General features: G+C 36.6%; 3 protein-coding genes and 3 non-coding genes across 7 annotated transcripts; 4 read left to right on the top strand and 2 right to left on the bottom strand.

Moving 5' to 3' along the window:
* The first annotated feature begins 2,154 nt into the window (after positions 1 to 2,154).
* Positions 2,155 to 12,855, top strand: LOC126375106 (protein takeout-like). Of its 2 annotated transcripts, none has more exons than XM_050021950.1 (6): positions 2,155 to 2,314; positions 5,322 to 5,491; positions 10,030 to 10,100; positions 10,733 to 10,872; positions 11,611 to 11,760; positions 12,533 to 12,855. In XM_050021950.1, exons 1-6 carry the CDS (start codon positions 2,251 to 2,253, stop codon positions 12,688 to 12,690), a joined length of 753 nt encoding a protein of 250 aa, XP_049877907.1. In that variant the 5' UTR covers positions 2,155 to 2,250; the 3' UTR covers positions 12,691 to 12,855. The 2 variants fall into 2 exon arrangements, with proteins under 2 accessions (XP_049877907.1, XP_049877911.1); XM_050021954.1 differs by lacking the exon at positions 2,155 to 2,314 and adding an exon at positions 3,688 to 3,773.
* Positions 12,856 to 13,283: 428 nt separating this feature from the next.
* LOC126375086 (phosphatidylinositol glycan anchor biosynthesis class U protein) lies at positions 13,284 to 15,360 on the top strand. The gene is made up of 3 exons (XM_050021931.1): positions 13,284 to 14,112; positions 14,193 to 14,464; positions 14,557 to 15,360. Exons 1-3 carry the CDS (start codon positions 13,349 to 13,351, stop codon positions 14,808 to 14,810), a joined length of 1,290 nt encoding a protein of 429 aa, XP_049877888.1. The 5' UTR covers positions 13,284 to 13,348; the 3' UTR covers positions 14,811 to 15,360.
* A 153-nt stretch (positions 15,361 to 15,513) lies between these two features.
* On the top strand, positions 15,514 to 22,029 carry LOC126375058 (uncharacterized). The gene is made up of 11 exons (XM_050021904.1): positions 15,514 to 15,652; positions 15,802 to 15,982; positions 16,891 to 17,175; positions 17,573 to 17,856; positions 18,175 to 18,360; positions 18,871 to 19,161; positions 19,891 to 20,008; positions 20,340 to 20,479; positions 20,813 to 21,102; positions 21,297 to 21,509; positions 21,659 to 22,029. Exons 1-11 carry the CDS (start codon positions 15,616 to 15,618, stop codon positions 21,866 to 21,868), a joined length of 2,235 nt encoding a protein of 744 aa, XP_049877861.1. The 5' UTR covers positions 15,514 to 15,615; the 3' UTR covers positions 21,869 to 22,029.
* Trnat-agu (transfer RNA threonine (anticodon AGU)) lies at positions 21,909 to 21,982 on the bottom strand. Its single transcript has one exon. It is a non-coding gene; the product is annotated as a tRNA-Thr (tRNA).
* A 353-nt stretch (positions 22,030 to 22,382) lies between the features above and the next one.
* Positions 22,383 to 22,455, bottom strand: Trnar-ccu (transfer RNA arginine (anticodon CCU)). The gene has a single exon. It is a non-coding gene; the product is annotated as a tRNA-Arg (tRNA).
* A 449-nt stretch (positions 22,456 to 22,904) lies between these two features.
* Trnaw-cca (transfer RNA tryptophan (anticodon CCA)) lies at positions 22,905 to 22,976 on the top strand. The gene has a single exon. It is a non-coding gene; the product is annotated as a tRNA-Trp (tRNA).
* The last annotated feature ends 4,844 nt before the right edge of the window (positions 22,977 to 27,820 follow it).

The following is a 27,820-nucleotide window of genomic DNA, read 5'->3' as shown; positions in this document are numbered from 1 at the left end:
ATTATTTCATTGTTTTATTATTATTCGTATCAATTCATGACGGTACAACCGTAAGAATTTTTGAGAATAATCGTCTCCCTAGCATTATCCCGTTTTTCACAGGGCCCGCTTACCTGACCTAACCTGAAAATTTGTCAGGTCCGGTTTTTTATAGAAGCGACTGCCTGTCTGACTTTCCAACCCAGCCCAATACAGGTTAGGTCACATACCTTCCGAAATACATTTCTCGGGAATGTGGGTTTCCTCACGATGGCATGGTAAAATAAATAGCATGGGTTATAAATGATGTAGACAAAAACGGACCTAATACATAGCTACATATTTAAATAATGATACCCATGCGAGAGACAGGGAAAGGATGATTAACGATCGTTGAAAACTATTGAATAGGGAAGTAGGTACTTATTGAATGTTTAAAGACAAGAATGGAGAAAAATAGTTCGTGTAGGTAATAATATCAGTGTATAGAAGTACCTACGTATTTAGTAAGGCGCTATCAAATATTCTTATAATATATGTAAGTACCTATTGCTCTTAATGATAGTAATTATTATCGTGATGTAGCATAGAAATTATATCTAGCAAGTCATATATCTACTATTTTGTAAAGTAGGTAAAGCATTCAATTCACGAATATCTGATTACGTTTACCGCTATATACGTATCTGCTTGGTTTCAAATAATTCTGTACATTTGACAGGTACCTAGTAACTTATTGGTTTTATATTTTTATTTTTTATACCAATTTAGCCTATTATTTTAATAACCAATACATTCTACTTTGCGCTCTAGAAGCATCCTGTTTCTAGAGTAGTAGTACGTAGTAATGTAGTATAATCTACAGTAAGTAGGTACTCGTACGTACCTAATCTTTGTTTAACTTATGGTTAAGTACATAGCTAATTGCAGTGGTTTGAAATAATTGTCACGTCATGTTTTTATACGCTAGTTCTCTGGCTCGCTAGGTCTTTGCAAACAGTACACAGTAAAAAGTGATATTGGAAGGATGAGAGTTCCGCACCATTTTGAATAAGCGCCTGAACTTTTAAGAAGTGAATGCTTTGCTTATTCATAACGTAAGGCGTTATAAAATGATTGTTAAATTTGAAGGAAAGAATCTGAATGTCGTCTGGTTAATAGGCTAGTTTCCAGCTAGTAAAATCGGTTACTTTTTACTAAACTTCAAAACACGAAATTACTACGGAATTTGTATGAAAAAACACACTGTGACGTCATAAAAACGTAATAAAATGTCGGACTTATTATTACGTTTTTCTTGATTAATTTAATAAATAAGTAAAATAGAAAAAAGAAAATGTGTTTCGTTAGTTTTAGATCTGTCTTTATTTAGTAATCAGGATATCATATTTTTTTCTTGAACCTAGTACACGACCCAATTACTTATATCATTCTTATATTTTGTCGCAACTGGCTAGATTCAGCGAATAAGCATTTAGATGCAGTTCCTTATGTTATGATGGTATAAAATGTTACTTGGGTTGATTTATATATTTTTGGGATTAAAGCTAGGTACGTTGTAGGTAATCTAGTAATCTACATCGTCTAAGTAACGTCTTAACGTATAATTTGCGTGCAGTTTCTGAAATTGCGATAATTATTCAATAATTAGTATGTTCTTTTTTCTTCAGGAAATGGCATCTAGTTGTTGAAATAACCTGTTATTGTAGGTTCACACTTATTATGTCAATCTATGCAGTCGCCCCTGCCTTCTCTGGTAAGTACTTAGGTACCGCGTTCTGTCTGTACAATCTTTACTTTTTCTTGTCAGAGAAACTTCCCATCTTCACGCTGTTACCTTTGGGTGTTAGACTGAAAGAGTTAATTGTGAATGTGAATTGTGTGTCTTTGTCAGCTAGTTTGTTCTGTTTGTATTTAACTTTACCGTACCTATAAGGACTTTTCTTTTGCGTGCGACTTCTGTTAATTCAATAAGTACCTACTTTCATGTTCTTGGTTAGCTTTCAAAGTAAAATGATACTCAGGCACTAAGCAGCCGCATGCAGGTCAGTAACGTAAGGTTATATCACACATTGTGAACTTATTATTATGTAATAGAATTATGCATTCAGAGGAACCAGTAGTTGACATTGAGAGCGTGCGTTTGTGCAATCCCCAAGCCGCGCTGTCGACTCCGCCGTCGTATTTGCAAACGCCGCCAAACGCTGCGACGCAGTGCCCGCGTAAATCGTAAATTAAAAAAAAAACTTTATTTTTAAGCAACAGAAAAAGATGACGTTCAGTATATTATTACTTGCATTAGCTATTACGAATTGTTACGGTCTTGTGGATATAGGTAAGTGTAGTTTCTTAATATATTATTTCTCACTTTTTAATAGATAGATTTTGAAGTCGGTTATTTTTTATTAGAGTCACGCTGGGGTAATGAAACTATTTTAAAAATCTTGCGTTTTTTTGACACTGCTTAAAATGAAATATTCTATTTACAATTTGTATGCGCTGTGTATTTTCCTTTAGAAATCCACCTTTAAGAGTCCATTAATTTACTATTTGTGTACTTATACCTACGAACGACCTGTTAAACCGGACAACAGTATGGAAAATATAATTTTCCCGTACTATTAATAATTCGCAATTAAGTCATGGCAATCATACAAGTTTTATTGCGTACCCCATGACATGCAAAGTAAAATTAAATCTTTGCACGTATATTTTTTCGTGTTGTTAGATGACTTGCTCGCAACAACATGCATGAATTGCCTAATGTGTATTTCCGGTCGTTTTAATTGTCACAGGTCAGTCGATTCACTACCTCTTTTGATTATAACTGTCATTTCCTCTTATATATCTCCTATGTGTTTCTGTAAGCATACCTGTACAAAAACCTACTTATCTAATCAATAACAGAAAAAATAATGCAATTTTATACCTACCAATTCTCTTTGCTTTTACCCGACTGCGGCGAAGCAAAAAGGAGGGTTATTGTATATTTGATAGATCTTCTTCTAAACCTTTTATCCCCTGTTGGGATGAAGGGCTTGTATATCAGATTCCCACTCCTCGCGGTCTGATAGATACATAAAATAATAATAGATATGAATTAGAACTTATGAAATTGTTAGTACATTATCAGAAGCTCTTGTGTATCTAGATAATGGATAATGAATACCTTAGTGTTCAGCAGGGACTTTTCTACAGATAGTCCACTTAAAATATATAAAGTTAGGAACGCAGGTTGTAGATATGTTTTGGTTTCTTGATTTTTACACTTAAAAAAAACGGACCTGTAAAATCTTCAGGTTAGGTACACGGACCCTGTGAAAAAAGGGATGATGATGATTTTTTCACGTGATTCTATGGTGATATAATATCTACGTAAGTGGTGGGGCTTTTAAAATCCAAACCCCATTGTTTAACTATTGTGACTGGAAATCTCGGCCTTACGAGGACAGTACCTATAATATTTGTTTCTCTCTCTTTTTTATGTAGCCTATCACACTATGTAAAGGTATTCTTTTAAGTTATTCATAGTTTTTCTGAGCCTGCCGCTCTTATAGATATCTAGTTAGAGTAAATGTAGAGGAAGTCCCTACATTACCTAGTTATAAAATATGAAGTAAAATCAACTTTATACCTTGTATGTGACTAAGTAAACTACCTTGTCAGAACAACTTCTGTATATAGTACTTAGTAGGTTCGTATCGTACCGTGACCGCAAAATATTTCTGACACACTGTTAATAATTAAAGTTACATGAGAGAATTTCTCTTACAAAAACAGGCATACTAAGAAAGGTAAGATACTTACGTATGTTCTTATTAATAATATAATCGCTTTTATTGTGTTACGGTTACGAGTAGAAATCTGGCTTAAGTTTTAATCGGTTTATGTGAAACCTTTCCATTCCGACTGAAGTATAGGTATTCTGGTTTTGGTCGACCTTCACAGACTTCGTTCGTTTTAAAGTCTACGCACGGTATACGCATCGACATACCATCCTGCCCTTGATGGCTTGCGATCTTAGCCACAATAAGTGCCACAGTAAGTAGTAGTAAGTAGTAGGTACCTACCTAAAACTAAACTGATTCCGCGTTTATTGTAGTCTAAGATAGGTGTCATTAGATAACGCTTATAAAAAAAAGGAACGAGTGGTTATGGCTTTGTATATGAACTAGGAAACGTCGTCTGCTTTGTCTCGTAACACCTGCGACTATTATTCAATTCGTATGAAGAACTGTGCAATGTTTTGCTTTTGTGTCCAGTGGCTATCATTGAATGAGAACGTATCTAGTTTGTTATGGAAGTCGATATATAGCTAGGAACAAGTCAGGATAGGTAAATATTGTTTCGCAAATATGCTAAATTGTTTAAAAATAATGTATGTTTTTCCAATGTCTAAAATTTGCATGGAAATTTTATATATCTATTTTTAGTTTTCAAGGTATTTATAACTTTGATTGGATTAGAGATATCTATGTTAGTTACGCAACCCCGAGTAAGTAGGTATGTAGATGGACGTAACTAAATAAAAAATACAACATTTAGGTAGGTTTTGCCATAGACCTAGGATTTTCGCGCTTACACGGATTAGGTATAATAATAAAAGTACAGTGTACAAATACACGTAGTTGTGAGAATCCTATTTCATTATTCGTCATTAGGAACTCTATATACGTAAGCCCACGCCTATTCCCGCTGGAGTAAACAAAGACTATGGAATTAGACTTGTTTCGATCCTGACACACTACTACACACCGGACACTTCATTCTTCATACAAAAAACCTCGGTTTACACAGATACTACACATTGACGTTATCGTACACATGCATCTGTGTGTCTGACGTCTGACGCCCATACGAAGAAGACTAAACTAGACCGAGGGGGAGTGAGGTAAACCTAGATCAGCTGCTGGTGGGGACCGGAGAGTTACCGTTCTAAACGTAGTCATCATTAGCCCATTAACGTCCCCACTGCTGGGGCACGGGCCTTCCCTATGGATGGATAGGGAGATCGGGCCTTAAACCATCACGCGGGCCCAGTGCGGATTGATGGTTATTAACGACTGCTAATGCAGCCGGGACCAACGGCTTAACGTGCCTTCCGAAGCACGGAGGAGCTCGAGATGAAAACTTTTTTTTTGTGGTCACCCATCCTATGACCGGCCTTTGCGAAAGTTGCGTAGTATTATTCCTTATTTTGAGACACTTCTGTTGCTTCCTCCATATTCTTCATCGGTCGTTTGTACGGTTTGGACGGTCTGATTCAGAGTAGACCGTCTTTTAAGCAAACGTCTCCTGTAATTGTATTAAAGCGACGACAAACGTATTCTTCTCGTTTGCAGGTAAATATCTGAAAATATGCGACAGAAGCTCGCCAGACGTAAACGACTGCCTGGTGGACGCCATTCAGGAAGGTCTAGCGGTCATGGCGGGGGGAATCAAGGACCTGGGAGTACCCGCCGTTGACCCTTACCACCAGAAAGAGCTACGCGTTGAATATAAGAATAATCAGGTTTGACAATTTATATAAAACTTTATGCACGTGGAGGTAAGATAGTTATGGGATAATAGGGTAATGGAATCAAAATAAAGGTCGATGTTATGGGTCGTGGTATAACTTATACCTACAGTAGGTATAAGGGTGTTATAAGTAAGGTCAACAACACTCAGGAAATCATTGTTATTCGCAAATAATGAACAACCAGTCATTTTAAATACATATTTAAAAAATCTCACAATTACAATAGGTACAAAAGTTTCACATACTTAATACATTTTTTTTTTTGTTGCACCATCCCGCATCCAAGTTGTAAATGTTTGTTTCCTTTTGTTGGTTGCCTGGAAGAAATTGCTCTAGAGCAATAAGGCCGCCCAAATTGTACTGTATTCGTGTGTTTTGTCTGATTGTTGAAATTTTAGTTCTGTGCAATAAAGTATATTTGATTTGATTTGATTTGATTAATTATACTCCACAACATAAAAATGTGTTCATCCACCAAGAAATATATACTTATAATTAAGATTATTTATGATATTGATAATCTACTCGGAGGACCGTAGCCCTGTTCGGTCATGGGTTTGAATCCCGACACGAGCTACTAAACCACTGAATTCCACTTTCTGAATTCATGTTCGGATTATAGATAATAAAATTAATATCACGTGGTTTCCAGGATTTGTGCTCGGTAATGGCAATAGACTCGCCGGTCGAAGCGTATGAGGGTGTAGTTTACACTTCCGCCTACCCTTTCAGGGATACTGTTACAATGAAACTATTGGTGTCCAAAGATAAATAAGATTAAATTAAGTGAGTTTTTACAGGCTTATCAGCCCTATTAGTAGGTAATGTTAGACAGAACGAAAATACCTAATATAACTTCTGCAATAGGCTCAGGATGAAAAACAGTAAGCAGCTTTTTTTATATTCGCCTCCGACTATACACTGAATGCTCAATGATTTCGAAGACAATTATATACCGATGCTAAAAATTTTGTCGAAAAAAATTCTGACTCGGCCGGGATTTGAACTCGCAGCTCTCGTGAAACCGGAACAAGCATGTTAACAATTACACCATCCGGTTTTCCTCCTGTCAACGCGAAATTCTATGTATCGTCATTAAGCCGACGCCTTTTACGATTTGCGACGAATTGTTTCGATTTTATTTTTTAATTGTGAGTTTCCTTGAGCACGGGTGCGTGCTATAAAAACAAAAAATAATTATTCTTCTACAATAAATATTTACGAAAGAACTATATTAAGTACTTAGATATTAATTATGATAAATGCATGTTAAGATCACAGCTATCTATACTTATAATAAATCTGTAGAGAGGTCAATTCTGTACATTAAATATTTTTTCAAAATAACTATCAGGGGGTGATAAGTGGTCGATACTGATGCCAAAAATGCAATCAGTAAAATTTTTGTCTGTCTGTCTGTCTGTCTGTCTGTCTGTCTGTCTGTCTGTCTGTATGTTCCTTATAGAAACAAAAACTACTGGACGGATTTTAATGAAACTTGGTACAATTATTCTTCACACTCCTGGACAGGTTATAGTATACTTTTCATCACGCTACAATCAATAGGAGCAGAGTAGTGAAGGGAAATCCTTTTGTATGAAAAATCTAAACCGCTCAAGTTAGACGTTTGAAATTTGGCATGCAGGTACCTTAGATACCGCAGAGGTGCACTAAGAAAGGAATTCCCGAAATTCCTACGGGAACGGGAATTAGCGGGAAAATCCTTTTGTATGAAAAATCTAAACCACTCAAGTTAGACGTTTGAAATTTGGCATGCAGGTACCTTAGATACCGTAGAGGTACACTAAGAAAGGAATTCCCGAAATTCCCACGGGAACGGGAATTAGCGGGAAAATCCTTTTGTATGAAAAATCTAAACCACTCACGTTAGACGTTTGAAATTTGGCATGCAGATACCTTAGATACCGTAGAGGTGCACTAAGAAAGGAATTCCCGAAATTCCCACGAGAACGGGAATTAGCGGGAAAATCCTTTTGTATGAAAAATCTAAACCACTCAAGTTAGACGTTTGAAATTTGTCATGCAGGTACCTTAGATACCGTAGAGGTGTACTAAGAAAGGAATTCCCGAAATTCCCACGGGAACGGCAATTAGCGGGAAAATCCTTTTGTATGAAAAATCTAAACCACTCAAGTTAGACGTTTGAAATTTAGCATGCAGGTACCATAGGTACCGTAGAGGTGCACTAAGAAAGGAATTCCCAAAATTCTCACGGGAACGGGAATTAAAGGGAAAATCCTTTTGTATGAAAAATCTAAACCATTCAAGTTAGATGTTTGAAATTTGGCTCGCAGGTACCTTAGATACCGTAGAGGTGTACTAAGAAAGGAATTCCCGAAATTCCCACGGGAACGGGAATTAGCGGGAAAATCCTTTTGTATGAAAAATCTAAACCATTCAAGTTAGACGTTTGAAATTTGTCATGCAGGTACCTTAAATACCGTAGAGGTACACTAAGAAAGGAATTCCCGAAATTCCCACGGGAACGGGAATTAGCGGGAAAATCCTTTTGTATGAAAAATCTAAACCACTCAAGTTAGACGTTTGAAATTTGGCATGCAGATACCTTAGATACCGTAGAGGTGCACTAAGAAAGGAATTCCTGAAATTCCCACGAGAACGGGAATTAGCGGGAAAATCCTTTTGTATGAAAAATCTAAACCACTCAAGTTAGACGTTTGAAATTTGTCATGCAGGTACCTTAGATGCCGTAGAGGTGTACTAAGAAAGGAATTCCCGAAATTCCCACGGAAACGGGAATTAGCGGGAAAATCCTTTTGTATGAAAAATCTAAACCACTCAAGTTAGACGTTTGAAATTTGGCATGCAGGTACCATAGGTACCGTAGAGGTGCACTAAGAAAGGAATTCCCGAAATTCCCACGGGAACGGGAATTAGCGGGAAAATCCTTTTGTATGAAAAATCTAAACCACTCAAGTTAGACGTTTGAAATTTGGCATGCAGGTACTTTAGTAAACTTAAAGCTTAGTTGCAACAGGATATTACAAAATTCCCACGGGAACGGTAGTTAGCGGGAAAAACATTTGTATGAAAAAATCAAATCTAAATAAAAGGAGAAACTGACTGACTCAGTGACTGTCATATCAACGCATAGCCTGAACGGCTAAACGTAGGCATTTGAAATTTGGAAGGGACATAGCTTAGGTACCGTAGAGGTGCACTAAGAAAGGAATTCCCGGAATTCCCACGGGAACGGAAATTTGCGGGAAAATCCTTTTGTATGGAAAATCTAAACCGCTTAAGTTAGACGCTTGAAATTTGGCATGCAGGTACCTTAGTTAACTTAAAGCTTAGTTGCAACAGGATATTGCAAAATTCCCACGGAAACGGGAGTAAGCGGGAAAAAAACATTTGTATGAAAAAATCGAAACCGCGTAAGATAGATGTTTTCAATTCAATTCAATTAAATTATTTATTGCATTCCATGTAGTACAATGGGGTGTTACATAGGCATAGGAACTAATACATGGACCCTGTAGGGCACAGCAACGTTGAAGGGAAGAGAGGAAGTGTGTATTAAAATTAAAACTCAATGAACAATCAATTAAAAAAAAATCAATTCAATCAATTGATTCAATCTAGCATGCATGCATACCTTAGTAAATATAAAGTTTATTTTTGGCTGTATTTTGAAAAATGGGAGTTATTGGGAAAAAAAAATTATGAAAAAATCTAAACTGCATAAGTATGCACTCCCACACACACAAAGATCTCTCTCTTATATAACACGCCACGCGGACGAAGTCGCGGGCAAAAGCTAGTACGTAAATAAAAGAACTTAAATTTGCGGTGAGGAACGAACCTTTAATATTTCTCGTGGACTTTACATCCTATGAAAACAATGTTGATACCGCGTTCTAAAAGCTTGATGTCGACACCTATTTTACACGTTAAAACTAGGAAACAGAATCATTTATTCAACGTAATTATCATGGATAAACTTGTTGAAGGTCAATGTAACATTTTTGAATTTACGTCATTTCACAAGGTGTTATGACTGAGAAGATGAAATGACAAGAAACTGCAACAGCAACACATCTTTTAAATCAATGAGGGGTTACATTACAAGTTATTAAGCATCCTATATAATCCTATATGGGGATCCTACTTGCGAACACTAACAAAAAACTAGTATAATTATAATTGACCTTTACTGACTTGAATAACATTAGTATAGGTGCATTAAATATGAATACGAATGATGATTGTACCCAAGTAATTAAATTACCATTCAAATGGTAAATTCACATGGATTGTGTTAATGTTACGGTAAATAATATTAAAAATATTCGTCATAAAATAAGATATGCCAACAATGTTCCGAGTAGAAGCTTATATCGCCTGGATATTACAAGTAGCAATACGGAAAGAAATCAATCACATATATTATTGTTCCTAGTTTTAGGTAGATATACTTAGGTAGATTTAAGTAAGTACCTACTTATGTACCTAAGAGTATTTGTCACACTTTCCACTGTACGTTGCAGATAGCGGTGAAGATGACCATGAGGGATATTTACGTTTACGGTCTGAAGACTGCCACCGTGCATGACGTCAGGTCAGTAAACTACTTACTGGTTTTATACTTGTCATTTCGAGCCTACAATCTAGACGCTTGCGCATTACTTGCGCAACAATATTGTATTAGTGTTATACCAAAGTAGGTACTTGTAAATTATTAATAATTGTGAGAATTGCAGCGTAAGCGCATACGATTCAAATTTGAAATAAAATAGTAACAACAACATTACATGTGCACGCCTGTATCCCCGAAGGGGTAGGCAGAGGTGTATAGTACGGTCACGAGTACCAATATACACTTTGAAACCATGTAACATTAACTTTTTTGACAAATTATACCGTAAGTCTCATTAAATTTCAAATATGATAGTGCGACTGGGTTCTAAAGTGGGTACAAGCTGTACACCTACTATTCGCCAGCTATGTTTAAATCCTATGTAATAGTAAATATTTTTTAAACATAATATCAGCTAGTAATTACGTTTAGGTACATTAAGTAGCATTTGAAAACTACAGTCTGCATTACTCCATTATTGGACAAGAGCCTAAAACCAGTTAATAACACTTAGGTAGATACCTACTCCCTTTTATTCTGTTTCTTGCAGATCCAGATGACTTAATTTCCTTACTTTGATCCCCTTAAGTTTTTTTTTAATTGTCACATTCCAGATTACACGCTGATGAAGATCGTTTCTTACTAGAAGTGGACCTGACCACGCCTAAAGTGTACGTCAACGGGACCTACCGGGGCGAAGGCGGCTGGAACTCTCTCACTATTAACACTACTGGGACCTTCAATACTACTATGAGTTAGTAACTGCTGCACATACATTGACTTTCTAGTTATTTTTATAATGTTACCAAGTTACATAGATAAAGTATTGTGGTCATACACGGCATGAAGTATATATCTAGTGAAGAAGTCAGCATGAAGTGTGTCTAATGGTAGTAGTTATTTCTTATAAGTGTTACTTCGATTTGGAAAGCATAGAACATCCTATTCGGATAATCAAATGTTTGCTAAGATCCTAAGCGTACTTACCTTATATTGGCTTTATTCGTCAAACCAAAAACTTAACTCTTCACTTAAGTAGGTAATATTTGAAATGATACCTACTCGGTCTACCAAAGTAGATTTTCATCATCAAACTACGTACCTATATTAGACACTAGCGGCCCGTCTCAGCTTCGCATGGATGGACATTTATGAGTATATTTTAGTAGGGATACCTAATTTTTTCTAGTAATAAATATAGCCTATAATACTCAGGTATAACATAGCATGCTAATGGTACAAACATTTTTAAAATCGGCCGCTACTTACCGCCACTACCGCTACTACTATCGGGCGGTAAAATTATTCAATACAAATAAAAATTCAAATTTTACAACGCACCCTGTGAAAAAACGGGATAATGCTGGAGGATCAAACATTTTTCTTTTCCTCTTTATAATATTAGTATAGATAGGTAAGCCACTAAACCTTGAATCCACGCGGATCACATGAAGTTCCTACTTTTATTGAAGACCTGTTTATCATTCTCCAGCCGACCTGACATACACCTGGAAGATAAATGGGAAGCCGGAAAAAATAGACGGCGAGACATACGTCCGCATAGAATCGTTCTACATGCGGCCCGATCTTGCCGACCTCAAGTCCTACATCACGAATGACAACCCTGACACGCGGGAATTGAGTAAGTTTTCATTTTTCAACAGGTGTTGAAAAGTTACGGCTAGTTTACAAATTGGGTGAAAAAATACTAATATTATTGAATATTAGTCTTTCCGCCTGTCACATTGTACAGTCATGAGCAATATAATGTACCCACTTTAGGACTCTGTCGCACTAACATATTTGGCATTTAGTGAGATTTACAGTTCAATTTATCAAAAAAGTGAATGTGCAATGGTACCAAAGTGTATACATATTAATGCTCGTGACCGTACGAAACAACAATTAAAAGTCCAGTGCCCAATAGGATGATGAACTGATATTTTGTCACTAAGTATATAATAATTATCTGTACGTTGTTTTCTGACCCTACCCTCACTAATACGAAGATTTAAGCACGTAAGTATTATTGCACGTTTTTTAACATTGAAATGGGACATCAAAAGATTTGACTTAGGTACCTTTTTTATGTGTTCCTAAATAAATAAGCAATAAATTATTTGGTGCTGCGATGCGATTGATTACACATACTTAAATATCGTAAAATTGTTCAAACAAACTAAAGACGTTTCTTATTTAAGTATACTTTGTACGTGTTGTGCTAATATGATGACTAATAGGTATGTATTGAGTAATGTTATAGACACCTACGTACGAAATTATTACGCAGGTAACGCAGGTAACCCTTAGATTAGTCCTTACTCGTAGTAGCGCTGAACAAAGCAGACAGCCCATACTAACGGTTGTGCTTTTGTATTGTTTCCGGGTTTGATGAGTTTGTTTTCTTTTTACAGCGAACTTGGGCAATGACTTCGCGAACGCTAACTGGAAGGCGCTGTATCGCGAGCTGTTGCCGTATGCGCAGGACAACTGGAACAAGATCGGCATTCGAGTCGCCAACAAAATATTCTTGAAAGTTCCTTACGATCAGCTGTTCCCTGCTAAATCATGATTTCCTAATTCATGTTACTTAGGTCAGACGTAATGATGAAGTTAACTTAAACATCTAATGAAATGGTTTAGTTTAAACTAGGTAGGTACCTACTATAAGTTGGTTAACACATGTGATATTTGATATAAGTTAAGTGAAATAAATCATTTTGTCACAAAATCAAAATGTCCTTAATTTTATTCCAACCAAGAAGAAAAAAATACCTAATCTTACAAAATTTTAATTTCTATATAGAAAGAAAGAATGAAATCGGTTCGCATATCTGTCGTTGAGATACAATAGAGATAAATTGAAGATCATCACGCATCCCATCATGCATGATCCCATTCGATCCCATTGCTATAAGTTCGACGAATCACGACGGCGAATTTTATTTTTTTGGCGGGATTCTATATCGAATGAGCAAAGTTGTGTGTACAATTTTAAATTTGATTTTGTCTAATAAAAGTGTTGTTGTTTTGGATAACAAAATACTTTAAAAATAATTTAATAAAAATTAATGTTAAAATATAGACACAAAATATCAAATATGGCTGTATGGACAAAGATACCTTTTTCTTTTGAAAAAAAAGTCTGATGTCTGACATATGTCAAACTTATAGGGTTTATATCTAAATAACAACATGTTTTATTAAATTAAACGAAATCGGTCGGCGAAATGGCTGTTATATTGAAGTATCTAGTTGCCGGCTTAGTGCGGTTTTGGCTTATTCATATAGATTATTGGCAAACGATAGCAAATCGAGTTGAAATAGCTACTCCTCTGAACTCATGGAAGAGGTTAGTCGAGGGCGTCTACTTATACGACCACAATATAAACCCCTACGAAGGAGACTCGTTCCATGAGTCGCCTATAATGTTGGTGTTCTTCCACTTCCTGATGAAAAGGGTACCTTTCTTGCTACCGGCATTTTTTACTATTCTAGACCTGTTGACAGCGTACTTGCTGTACAAAACTTCTAAGGCATTTGCGCGGATTTTTAAAGAGTCCCAAGAGAATATGCTGCATAATGTTGAGGAAGAATCGAAGACCATGTTACTAAATGATGCACACCTGAAGGAAGCATCAGAGTATGTACTATCTGTGTATTTATTCAATCCATACTCAGTGCTCAACTGTGCAGGAATGACAACAACTGTAATACAGAACTTCTTGGTAGCTGCTTCATTGTGGGGTGCTGCAAGTGGATACAGGATACTAGCCTGTGCCTTCATAGCACTAGCCACACACCAAGCACTGTACCCTGTGCTACTGATAGTGCCCATTGCGATTCTCCTGGCAGATGTGAACAAAGGCTGCAACAAATGCTCATACATTCGTACATTACTGGTGTTTGTACTGTGTTGGGGTTTCTTGATCTATATCTCTGCACATATAATGGATGGCTCATACCAATATGTCTACAATACCTATGGATTTATGTAAGTACAAATGCAAAGCAATAAATATGTTTTCAGAAGTTTGTGGCTTATCATTAACAATAATCTTATCTCTATTGCAGATTGACAGTGCCTGACTTGAAGCCAAATATCGGGTTATTCTGGTACTTCTTCACTGAGATGTTTGAGCATTTCCGGCTGCTGTTTGTATGTGCATTCCAAATCAATGCATTGGCCTTATATGTGGTCCCACTGACATTAAGGTTTAAGAAAGAACCGGTGCTACTTGCAACAGTGCTCATTGCACTTTCTACTATATTCAGATCGTACCCCTGCATTGGCGATGTTGGATTTTATTTGGCTTTACTACCAATGTGGAAGCATCTGTTCACTTGTAAGTAATTCTATTACATTAAATATTTCTGATCTTTGAAAATGTTACTGATAACAAAACCTCTATTATCCTTATTCTTTTTTTAATTTCAGTCATGCAGCAGAAATTCATTGTGGGCTGTGCATTCATCATCACTTCAGCACTTGGACCGACTGTCTGGCACCTTTGGATCTACTCTGGCTCCGCAAATGCCAATTTCTTCTTTGGAGTGACATTATCCTTTGCTACAGCTCAAATATTTCTTATAACTGATTTACTTTTTGCTTATATTAAGAGGGAGTTTACTCTTAAACATGGGTCATCTCGTCTACTGGATGGAAAACCGGCCAAATTAGTACTTCGATAATGTTTTGTGTCAATTTTCCAAATAAGACAAAGAAACTGTGTATAAATTGCATTTATCAGACTTCATTAGGGTCTACTGAGTCACAGAACAAAATGTTTCGTTACCTAAGCTTGCTGTACATACTTGTTTTAGCAGAATAATATATTATGCTACATACTGAAGAATATTTTGTCATAATAATGAAAATTTGGTAGGTAACTGAAATTGTTTTATACATTTTTTTAATGTGTAGGCTTTTGGTTGTGCCACCACAAGTATTGTTTTTTTTAGAATGTGTGTGTTCAAGTAATTTATGTATTTTTTTATCATTTTATCAAGGACAAAAACAGTTAATTTAGTTATGTTTTGTAAATAATGTGGTGATTAAAATTTTTTAATGAAATCCCTGCTATTTAATTCTAATTATAAATTAAATGTAATTAAATTAGATATTATAGCAACTGTGTTGCTGACAACCATTATGTATTATGAGGCATGACTGTGAATTTAGGTTTGTAATGGCTCGTGCACAGACTTGGTGTCAATAGAAATAAATATTTTTGTAAAACAATTTTTGTTTTTTCTGAAGTTATGTAATATAATAAGTTCGTCCCTATTAATTGTCCACTGACTAATCTTTTGAATGTAATGTTGTACGGGTTAGATAAACAGGTTTCACCTGATTCACGGCGATTCATAACGTGTACACGCGTTTATCTTATCTCCGCGATATACCTAAACATCGCATCCTATAGTTCGCTTGTAACGCGACTATTATATTTTCACTTTTTTATTCACCAAATGTGAAACTGAAAGTGCTGTAATCATGAAGTTGTTTCACTTGATACTTATACCTTGTTGCCGTAAGTATTATATTAATTTATTAAATCAGCCATTTATGTATTTTTGTTTTTGATTGTTTATCATTTATGTTTTGATACAATATTAAAAATGAAATTCTTATTTCGATAAATGTAAGCAAAAATGATACTTACTGTTGTGTATTTTTTAGTGTTGTTAGTGAATGGTGCTATCTTACCCAGTATACCAAGTCACCTGCTAGAATGCTATCGAAGCAGCGGGCCTCGCCCCGGGGCTCCAAGGCGGCTAGATGTGTTGCTCTCTCTAATCAAGAAACTAGAACTCAACTCACAACTGGATATGAGAATGTTCAGTGCTTCTCTTCTTAGAAGGTGATTATCCGTTACATACAGACACGTAAGATAATAGGTATAATTAAGTTAACAATCAAAGCTAGAAAAAGTTCAATCATTTGTTTTAAGGTTTATGTTAAACAGTTATTCTATATAATTATATGTATACGTAAGTGTATACTTGAGTCTATATACACACTGTGTGTATACACACTGTGCACATAGCACAGGAAGCATATTTATACTTATATTTATTATACATATACATCACACTACTGAGCATCCTACCTTCTCAATCGCAGGGGGTTATTATTAATGTCATTAGTAATGAGGACTACGCTACATTCTAGGCTACGTTTCCCAAGAAAATATAGATGGCGCTGGTAATAGTGGCCTTTGTTTAATCTTCTTAATTTCATGGATAAATGATGACCCTTGTTATTACACCCAGGCACATCACATCTCTCACCAACTATTATTCTGGTGAAAATAAAGAGAAGTAATATAGGTAGCATAATTCTATACCATAATTTTTATGAATGCCTCTGTCATTACATTATACTTTTGAATAATTATGTACCCGAGCAATAACAAAATATGTAATTAAGTATCATGAGAAATCTGTACAACGTCGTCAATATGGTTTTTAGGGAACGTAGCCGGAAAGTCCAGGAAGTCCGACCTAGCTATTTGAAAGTCTTATCGCTTTTAATTTTTTTTAACATGGCGTGTTTATCCAAAGCTAACTACCAGATTTAGAGCAAAGATTATACTTGAGTTATGTATGAGATGGTAAACTTTCGTGTTATGAGGTCATTATTTATTACCTTTTCGCATAAATTATGTAAAACATGGTACAGATGTATACCTACATTTTGATTCAGTATTCAAAATAGTCTTAGTAGAAAACCCAAGATGAATTACATTATTTAATGGTATTGTTTCAGCTTACGCCTAGACGGCATTGAGCGCTCGAGCGTCATAGAAACAGAATTCATCCTCCCATACCGCGCCTCAGCTTTCCAATTTCACAAGTACAAAGTTTTAATGGACCTGTTCCTTCCAAGTCAAAACTTATTGGAGGTGGACTCCATACTTACTTCGGAGGAAAAATGTCTGTTGCATAGGATGCTAAGCTCAGCAGTACAGCAGTGGGAGAGAGGAGACGAGAATGTAGTGTGCCCTGTGTCTGTGGAACAAAGGCAGAATATGGACACACAGAGTTCTACACGGTAAGGAGTACACACTAGTAGTCGCACTAATATTTAAATAGATTAGGAACAAAAAGAAGGAAAGTGTTAGTAACCGTTATATAGGTCTGAGTACCACCTGTCTGTGTTATTTTAATGTTATGCTTTTGTTTTGTGTGCTGTTTGTTTGAATAAACGTTTTCTCTCTCTCTCTCTCTCTCTCTCTATGTTCTTCTTTCAAAGCTTCGCAAGAAAAAACAAAAATGGTGGCGAAATGAGTCGCTGTACAGCACCACGCGAATCGCGAATCACGCGTAGTGTATCAAGAGTAAACTTACGAACATTAAGCGGCTTTGTCTCGCAAACTAAACTTTTCTACATAGTATACCGAAATATATCGAAAAAAACATAAAATATTTTTAATATAAGTATATTTCAGGGTACACAGCAGATGTCCAATAGAAGAAGGAGTGATTCTCACCGAGTGGGGAACTATATCGCCTGGAACTTTGATAGCGGCAATAGCGTCGTCGTTGGAAGCACAGACGGTGTCAGTCACAGACATATTGAACGCGGACATCTTCCAAGAAGACATTGCTGAACCTTTGATGGTGTCGGCTAAGCAGGAGTGGGTCGAAGACATAGAGACTTTAAATGTGGTTGATGCCGAGCGGCAGACTTCTGGCGCCGATATTAGTAACATTTGGGTGTCTACTTTAGCTGGTATGTGTTTTTTAATTAGTAGAGGTTATTGATCAACTGTAATAGACAATAATGGTAGAGGTGCACATGTCCAATTTAAGCGTTATATTTGACGTATTTGGAATTGCGTATCGAAAGGACCTACTAAAATTTGAGCAAAGGTATAAAGTCCAGAAGTTAGATGTGCGGAATTTCGATGCACCTTGACTTTGTAGAGTTGGTTTATAACGACTGCCAGCCTAGTATCCCTAGCCTAGTGTGTCTAGTAGTCTATCTACATAGGTTTAATTTGAATAACAAATCAAACCTAACAAGAATCACATATACGTATATTTGCAGGTGACCTAGCAGAGGTGGTGATCAACCAAGGGCCGCGGGTGGGTGCGGCGCCTCAGCGGCTAACAGTTGGCAGCAACAGTCGGTGGAACGACACGCTGCTACCTCGCCACCACTACTTACTGACGCAGAATGGAACTGGCGTCGACTGGCACTTCACTGACGCTGAGATACTGGCTGGCATCGATGGTAAGAGGATTTTTTACTTACGTTCGAATAATGTAAACTACAAAAATAAGAGTTCTTTCGATCGCAGCATTTCACCTACCATATTTATACTATAAAGAAAGTGCATTACATAAGTAGCCTATATATGTCCCACTGCTGGGCATAGGCCTTCCCTAAATCAACCGAAGGGGGTATGGAGCATACTCCACCACACTGCTCCACTGCGGGTTGGTGGAGGTATTTTTACGGCTAATAGCCGGGACCAACGGCTTAACGTGCCCTCCGAAGCACGGAGTCATCTTACTTTTTCGGACAATCAGATGATTCAAGCCTAAAAACTCCTTACCAAACAAGGACAGTCTCACAAAGTGATTTCGACAATGTCCCCATCACCCATCGGCAATCGAACCCGGACCTCCAGATCGTGAGCCTAACGCTCTAACCACTATACCACGGAGGGTTAAAGATAAATAAAGTGCATTACAATAAGTTTATTTTTTACAAAAATAAAACATACCACCTGTTTTTCAGGTTTAATATTGGCGCAATACATTCCCACTTGGGTAGAGCAACGGAGAACATTGCGACTGTCACAAGTTATAGACATGTATTACTCTGAAGGAGGGGTATCCTTCGAACCTTCGGTGAAGGCGTGCAACAGACAGGCTCTATTTAATAAGATCTTCAGCAATGAGGCATTGTCTACTGAAACTGCACGGTTCGCTCACGTACTCTCCTTGCGGCAAATCACAGTGTACATTCCAGTTGAAGAGATGGAGAGGATTACCACCGCTGCTGTCACAGCTTTTGTCAATTATGTCCGTAAGTGCCTGATTACTATTTACACAACTGTTAAGCTCTTGGTCTTAATACCCTGGCATCAAATGTTGTCTCGTAAGCTTCTTTCAAAATTATACTACCTATATTAGTACAAAATAAGAATCTGTACTATAAAGATTTGTTAGTTATTTAGAATATGTTATGTGGTTATACCTACCTATAGAAAAGTTATCATTATTTTCTAATTCTAAGTCTGGGCCCGCAGAATACCAGCGTCGTGGCTCACGCCGCGGCTTATGCTGGGCGAGGTCCATTTATTGAACGTCCACCACCCCCACATGACTATTACGACCAATATTTTGTATTTTATTATTATTTTTCTGTTCCTTTTACGTTTCTGTTAATATGTGATTTTGTGTAAGTTTTTTTTCCTCTGTGTTTGTATTGCTACTGTGGCGTCCTCTAATAATAAATACTTTCTTAAACTTTCTTTTTAATTAGAAAGAAATATCAACGTTACACTTGGGTTTGAACACGGTCGATCTAAAACCATCAGCAAAACTAGTATTTCCGTACTGAAGTGTCATGCCTAAAGAAGCCCGATAGCATAAACAGACAATCTCGATTTTACATGTTTTGCAATCTAAAAAAGCAATATTGCAATTTGACATTTGTTTGCATTGTGCACTTTTTAGATGAATTGCTTCGATATGGCCTTTTTAACTCCCCCAATCTTCCCTTACGTTTACAATGAGCCAACAATGTTTGCAGCGTCGTTGCTGCGACAGAACCAGCTGAACTGCCGGGCCAGCTACAGCGTGCCCGTCATGGACTTGGTCGTGGCCACTGACGGCTCCTGGAAGGGATATGACGTCGAGCAGTTTATATCGTAAGTTGATGACAAACTTGAGAAAATGTAACATTATACCTTAACCTACATAAGAATAAGTTATGCATACCTAACATAACATATTGGTCGTACATAACCAACAAACAGAAAAATAAGTAGTAAGGAAGAGAAATCTAAACCGTAGGAAGACAACGACCTAGTGCGTCGTATTCTGGATTTTTAACCACAATCAGATGAAATGGCTAGGTATAATAAATGTGACTTAAGTCTGATAATATTAGCTCGGATCGACGACCGAAGAACCAAAGGCAAGGGAAACTGTCTTCTCTCTTTCTAAATAAGATTGTTTTTTTTTTTACTTTCCATATAGATGGGTAGGAGGAGCCCTCGAGCTGAACTTACAGCGGAGTAGATTATCCTTGCTCCACGGTAACACCGGACATTGGATCGTGCCCCCCTCAGACAACCTCACCGCCGTGTTCAGTCACATGAGCAATTTTACCGAGGAATGTGAGTAATTGCCGATTTACCGCGATTATTATTGCAGTTAACGGTGCATTCATAACTGTTTGCATCCCCACTTGCGAAATGTATTGTGCAAGTACCTTAAATGCTCATTTCAGCCCAGCTAAGTTTTATTTTTGTCGTAATATTTTCGGTTTCGATTCGACTATTTATTTAAATACAGTTTGACTCAGCTTTATTCCTGCAAATCCTAATGTAACTTATTGGAGATCTGTGCCTATTTATAAATTGCTTACAACAAACAGGATATCTGAAATACACAATATAAAACAAAGATTTATTTCGTTTGTACCACCGTATCCATAACATTTCTTTCAGGGCCGACCAGTATCAACGTAGCTCGCATCATTTCAACAACGATGCAGTATTCTCAAAATAAGACACTTTTGGACATAGAGAGGCAGGCGAGCGCAGGCCCTAGTACAGTGGTGTTGATCGTAAGCCCCAGTGATCGCCCCTCTTCGGTTGATTTGGAAAGAGCCAGAGAACTCATGAATACATTCAGAACTACCTACTTCGATGTCTACTTCGCATATCTAGCGCAAGATACAACGGACTTCCAGAATATAAACAACGAATATTTGGACTACTCCGAACTGTTTTTGACGGTGCGTCTCATTCATAGGCGAAACTAAAATCCTAATTAGAAATAAACTAATGGGAGTAGGTTAGGTACCATCGAACTCATAGCGTACTTACATAAGTTTTAAATTATTACTTGATAATTGGAAAATGAGTGCGAACTATCACAGTCTATCGTATCCTAACTGTGTACAAAATGTTAATTATATTTTTATTTCAGACTCCATCCACTCGTGTGCAAGACGTCATCAACACTGTAGACACCTTTTTAGTAAAGAGTGAGATACCAACTAGCATTTTCGGCCCGCATTGTCCTGTCAATGGCACTACTTACAACCAGACCGAGTACGAAGACTTCGTGTTACCTGGCAGATTGAGATCCTACCGTATCCATCCATTTTATATGAGACGGCAGAATTTAATAAATGTACAGGTGAATGATGAAATAAGTTTACTTTAGTTTTACCGCCATCTAGTGACAAAACAACACAACAGTTGTGTTATATATTTAAAGGAAAAATATAGACAGATGGCGCTTTTAATGTCTAGGAATTGAATTTATTTTTCATTTTTTCATTTCAGTTCCGCAATAATGGCCAAGGTCGTCTGCTAGCATGCATGTGGCGTGGAGCGGAGTCATCTCATAGCTGTCAAAGTATTGTTGACCGGGAAATTCACATATTCAATCTAACGAATCCCTGTCCGTCTACAGATTTCTGCCCACCAGCACATTTTACCGTAGAAGTTCTCAATACAACAAATTTATGTGCACGTAAGATTTTATCTTATTAAAAAAATGTAAAAAGAAAAAAAATAAAGCTCACAATCAGCTAGGCCCCGGGGGGATTCGAACCCCCGATCTCCTGTTTACTAGACAGGCGCTTTAACCAACTAAGCCACGGCGCCGTTGTGAAACGTGACGAAAGTTAGTATCATATACCAGCAAAGATTCAGATGAGATCTTTTTTTTATAATATTTTTTAGTTTAGTTACGTTGAAATAAAATGCTTCTGATATTTGTGATAGCATTTTTAAGTAAGAAAGAAGATAAAATTGTGAATGTTTATGAAGTATTGTATTGGGTAGATTGTAGTGGGTTTCCAGTTATACCTAGCATAATTATTAAATAATAATACTTGAATAATACTTGAATGTAAATAATAATACTTTACTTCTGTTCGAAAAATAATGAAACTAAAGTATAAAGTATATTTATACAATTAATAAAATTATTATACAATTAACAAATTGGTAAAATAAATTACTGCTATTGTATTAAAAACAAAAAGTGCAAAATACATCTCTGTACCCCTGGTGGGACTCGAACCCACAATCCCCGGCTTAGGAGGCCGATGCCTTATCCATTAGGCCACAGGGGCGCTTGCATCTGATGACGAATTTACACGTAATGTGATATTGGTCGAATACTTATTTCAATTTAACTTTATTTTGTGTTTTACACTAATATCAATGCCTAGCTTTAATATTTTGAAAAAAAAAGAGACTTCTTTGCAGTAAAATTTTTAGTGAATAGAGATAAAATGCTAAGTCGGAAATCAGCGCCATCTGCCGAAGAAGTACTGAAACTATACTAAGCGTTTCTAACATTCGGTTTTTGTTACAATATATAAGCAATAGGTGGCAGTCAGTTGAAAAATATTGTGATGGAATAAAGTTAGAAATTAAGATACAGTTTAATCAAATTATATATTTTATTACAATATCAAAAAACAATGGGTTTTCATTGTTATTACAAAAATATTAATTTTTGTTATAACCATGTATTAATTAATTTGAAGGAAATATGTATTTCGATACAGCAAATATCGACTCCGTGGCGCAACGGTAGCGCGTCTGACTCCAGATCAGAAGGTTGCGTGTTCAAATCACGTCGGGGTCAAGTTTATTTTGTTTTGATTATATCATTTAGTTTTTTACCTGTTTTGTTTTTTTTTTGTCATTTTATATCGACGTCCCTTAAAAAAAAGCCGAAGTCCAGAGATGGAACAGAACACCTTATGCATTTTCATGAATTATTTATAGTTTAGGAGTTAGGAACTTAGGACCCATTATGGACCCACATTTTTCAAGATTTTCTTTCTACCTCACTTCAGAAATATTTAACTATTCGCTATCTTCGTGCTCTACTAGATACAATTTTAACCTACATGGGGGTGATTCGGTTACCTCTAAGGCTGGTCTATCTTTGGACTACACGGTTAGACCAATTTTTTTGGGACATTCTAAATTTTAGATTTCCAGTCCTTTCCTCTTATGAGACACGAGAATTTAAAGATTCTCTATCTCCTATTACATTTTAAAAGTAATCAATTATGTAATCACTAAACGTCTCGTCACAGCATTTAAATACTTCATTGTTAGAAATTGAATTTTATTTTGATTCCACTTTTTAGGGTTAACACAATTCCAGTTAACTAATGTCATTGCTATATCACAGCAATAACATATTTAAGTAACATTTAATTAGTGTTGTACTGAACATTCGGAACGCTAACTAGGTAAATAAATTAAATCTTCTGGTCTTAAAGATTCTGATCATCATCAACCTGCCCTTATTCCCACTCTATGTGGGGTCGGCACAAAATGTATTCTTCTTCCATTCCTTCTTTCAAAACATTCATAACACTACCTATATAAATTATATTGTTCTGATATGGAACAAAGTTATTGCTATTTGAAAAAGTCACGTAGGTAGGTTAATAAGGTGGTGATCAAATGGTGGTGAGATAGGGTTAACGTTGATATAAACTTTATTTATTATTAATTATTAACTTGATAATGTAGGTAAACATGCCACTGAATTTTCGACCTGATGCATTATGATTCCTAAATCATTGTAATTTAAATAATAACACGGCGATACGGCTCACAACCTATTACGTTGATCTTATAGAAAGCTCGGTGAGGCGTGGGTACATAGTTCATCTTGCGATGAATATACCTCTGACTAACCCAATTGGAATATAGCTGTCAGCTTATGTTATGTGTTGTAATATACTAAGACGATGGGTAGGGCATACCTACCTAGATAATAGATACGCAAGGTATAACTCTCATTCATCCACGGAGTCGTACATCATGTATGGTTACGTATGACAGGCTCTATAGTAGGTGTACCACATATACACTTCTTACTTATATTAATTAAATTATGCAGTTTTCTTGAATTGAGTTACTTACTAAGTAAGTTGAAGAGATAAATACTACTACCGCTGTCTTCACATCCAGCTTTCTGATTTCTCGAAGTACCTGTGTATATAAATATAACAAGCACGGATTAGTTTCGTTGAATGATAAGCATTATTTTAGGCCAGTCGTCTCAATGTAGAGTGCATATAGGTACGAACGAGGAAGCGAAGTGTACAACGTACCTATGAGTTTCGCGGAAGCAGTCAACTCCACGCAAAAAATATTATGTATGATCGCTCTTAACTGTAGGTAGGTATAGGTACTTTGTTGTTTTGCAAATATTTCCGGCTCTCAACCGCTTGCTGATACCAAATAAATAAGTGTGCAATTTTGCAGTCACTAGGTAGGTAGGTATGCCACCAAATCGCTAAAAATAACTATTGTTATTTTCATGTTCATACATTCTAACGTATCGAATTCAATTCTATGCATTAAAACAGCTTAGTTAGCTCGTTGTTAGTATGTCAACGGACTCATAAAATAATATCATGCATTACTTGCCCCTCAATGACGCCGTGTGCAAAGGCACTTGCTAGCTGTGAATTGTGTTAAATGTGGTCAGCAAATATCGTGACAAAAAGTATTTGTCAATTTTAATTCCCAATGACGCATATACTGCTCCGAGCTGGACTGAATTTACGAGTTTCATATTGGAGACTTTGACCAACGTTTAGTGAACGAATGCTAAAAGTTTTGCTGACTATAACACACATGCATAGTAGTTCTTGTTATCTCTATGACGTCACTATTACTTATAGATTGGACATTAAAAAGTCTTAGAAGTAAAGTCGACCTTCAAATAAGTTATTCGTCTTGTGTCTTTTACTGTTCTACAAAAGTAGGTGTGGCAGTTGTGTGTCATTTACGTCACAGTTGATTATTGAAGAGTGTTGTTTCCCGGTACGACCATGACTCTCCGCTTCTGACTAAGAGCTCAAAGTTGAAATTATAAGCAGCCCCTTATAGATCATACGGCGTTTCAAATTTAAACTGGAAAATCCTCATTCCTGCGTAGACTGACTTACCGATGTGACGGAGGTCTGACTTTATTTTGCTTTGAGACGAAGCCCCCTTACATTAAGACACAATATTCGTTATCGAGATAATGCAGTAATGACGTTTTGGTTGGGATTTTACTCGAGACGGTCAGGTGACTGGTTTACGCGTCTACTCTGGCGCCTTTTGAAATGAATCGCATTCTCAGTACCGACCAACACAAGCGCATGTCTTAGTGTTTCCTTGCATACCTATTGCCAATTATGTGCATGTACACGAACACGCCTACTACCTGCCGCATGTGTGCCTTCAGGCTTGCCTGTGTTGGAGGCCGCGAAGTGATTGGTATACGAAACAACAATTTTTTCAATGTTCGTTTCTCTATTATTATTCACAGTATTCTGAATCACATCATTGTGTTAGCCGAATTTTTTTTCAGCAGTTGAATCGTGAGATTACAGTATTAAGAAAATTTTCCGCTTCCATGAAATAACGACCTCGTCGTTTGAAGTTAGGTAGTTTTTTGTCTATAGCGTGACTGGGTCTCATCATTAGGTTGTTTTTCTGGCCTTGGGTCTTCAGTGCACTATCAAAAGCTGGTATCAGGATCTCACAGAACTGTTGGTTGACGCAAATCGTCTTACGTCTGTCTAATGTATCTTCATGATTGTCAATTAAGTTTTTGTGAATGTTTCGGACCAATTGACCCTCATTCTGTAGCGGACGTGAGCACTGTCATGTGTACAGAAAAGCAAAACAATTATTAATACAAATTACAAAGAGTACTTAATTTCAGAAAGGTAACAAAATTACTTAATGGTATGGTACTGAAGTTAATTGTGTTATAATTGTTGTTTACATAGTTTTGCATGACATTACAAAAAATATGTAAGTACCTACTTAATATCTACCTAGATATTCAGCTTTTCGGCTAGGTACCAGTAAGGTACCGGCTAGTAAGTAACAGATTTTACCATTGATATACGACTCACTGTACTGTAAAAAATAACCGTTTTTGTGACGTAAGTATATTAAATTAAATACATATTTGTTTCAATACCACCTGAGTTGCATGACGTAATAAAACACAAAATTTAGTAATGCTCATGTAATATAATACCTACCTGATTTACCATAAAGGTACTATAGTACCTATAGAAAGTATATGACGAGTAAGTACCTAGTTAGTTGGGTCAATATTTTGCTAATGAAGGAAATATAAACATTTCACCGCACAGAAATGGTATAAGTTGGTATGTCTAAAGGAAAGAAATATGGTGAAATCATTGTGAAATTCTCGAATTCTTGGGAGGTCTCGGAAAAGTGATTTTGATGATATGTCCCCATATCACCAAAATCACTTTGTGATCCCTAGTTTGGTTAAGACATTACAGGCTGATCACCTGATTGTCCAAAAAGTAAGATGATCCGTGCTTCGGAAGGCACGTTAAGTTCGTCCCGGTTTCTACTTACTGATGTAAGTAAGTAGTCATTACATGAGCCATGTTAGGGGCCTTTGGCGGCTCAATAGTAACCCTTATACCAGGGTTGATGAGGTTAATAATTCACCTCATAAACCCACACGATAGAAGAAGATTGTAAAATTCAGCAATTGTTTTTGGAAAACATTGATACAATACCTAACGGGGCTCCAAAATAATCGATAACGTCGTTTAGGTATCTGTTTACTTCAAAGTGTAATAATAAACACTGACACTTTTTTATTCTTTGTTCTTTTGGAAAAGAACATCAACTTCGATAAACAACTATGTATGTTACCATTTCTTTAGCTAACAATAGGATTTGACAGACAAAAACGTGGAAAGAGACACGTTTTACCAATAAATAGTCGTTGTTGTGTTGCAAAATCGTGTATTTATGAATACTGAGACATGGCATATTTGTGTGACATTCTCTTTTATTGACGTGTTGGCTGTAAATCCGAAGACACACCCACGATCACATGACTTAATTAGTTTCGTGTTTCGCATCATTATTGCGCGGCGGCGAATAAGCGAATGACGTTAACAGACTCACGTGTTTTGGCGCATTGGAACTATGTTCTTTTTACGACCCAATTATTATTTTTTATGGTGGACAATACGACTAGGTGATTTAGGTTGCTAGCCAATCTGATAAAGGCTTAAATCTGATAGAGTAATATTTCACATACCTACCTACCTAGGTACAAATGGTACCTAGCGTATGTATCTTCCCTATCTCGTAGTACGTCTTCTTTAGGTATTTAGCACCTTAATAAAGTATAGTATATTTTATAGTAGGTACAACGACTTCCGTGGTTGAGTGTTGGGCTCACGATCCGGAGGTCCTGGGTTCGATTCCCGGTGGGGACATATTACAAAAATTACTTTGTGGCCCCTAGTTTGGTTAAGACATTACAGGCTGATCACCTGATTGTCCGAAAGTAAGATGATCCGTGCGTCGGAAGGCACGTTAAGCCATTGGTCCCGGTTACTACTTACTGATGTAAGTAAGTACTAGTCGTTACATGAGCCATGTCAGGGGCCTTTGTCGGCT

The sequence above is a fragment of the Pectinophora gossypiella genome, chromosome 2 (genome assembly GCF_024362695.1).
Source record: "Pectinophora gossypiella chromosome 2, ilPecGoss1.1, whole genome shotgun sequence".
In the NCBI taxonomy this organism is placed as follows: Eukaryota; Metazoa; Arthropoda; class Insecta; order Lepidoptera; family Gelechiidae; genus Pectinophora; species Pectinophora gossypiella.
Note: the sequence above shows the minus strand (reverse complement) of the source record. Positions and strands in the feature narration are given on the sequence as shown.

Coding starts and splice junctions, on each gene's coding strand:
- LOC126375106 (XM_050021950.1), top strand. CDS start 2,251: ATGACGTTCAGTATATTATTACTTGCATTAGCTATTACGAATTGTTAC. Junction 2,315..5,321: donor TTACGGTCTTGTGGATATAG/GTAAGTGTAGTT, acceptor TCTCGTTTGCAG/GTAAATATCTGAAAATATGC. Junction 11,761..12,532: donor CCCTGACACGCGGGAATTGA/GTAAGTTTTCAT, acceptor TTCTTTTTACAG/CGAACTTGGGCAATGACTTC.
- LOC126375086 (XM_050021931.1), top strand. CDS start 13,349: ATGGCTGTTATATTGAAGTATCTAGTTGCCGGCTTAGTGCGGTTTTGG. Junction 14,113..14,192: donor TACAATACCTATGGATTTAT/GTAAGTACAAAT, acceptor TCTCTATTGCAG/ATTGACAGTGCCTGACTTGA. Junction 14,465..14,556: donor GTGGAAGCATCTGTTCACTT/GTAAGTAATTCT, acceptor TTTTAATTTCAG/TCATGCAGCAGAAATTCATT.
- LOC126375058 (XM_050021904.1), top strand. CDS start 15,616: ATGAAGTTGTTTCACTTGATACTTATACCTTGTTGCC. Junction 15,653..15,801: donor GATACTTATACCTTGTTGCC/GTAAGTATTATA, acceptor TGTATTTTTTAG/TGTTGTTAGTGAATGGTGCT. Junction 21,510..21,658: donor AGAATTTAATAAATGTACAG/GTGAATGATGAA, acceptor TTTTCATTTCAG/TTCCGCAATAATGGCCAAGG.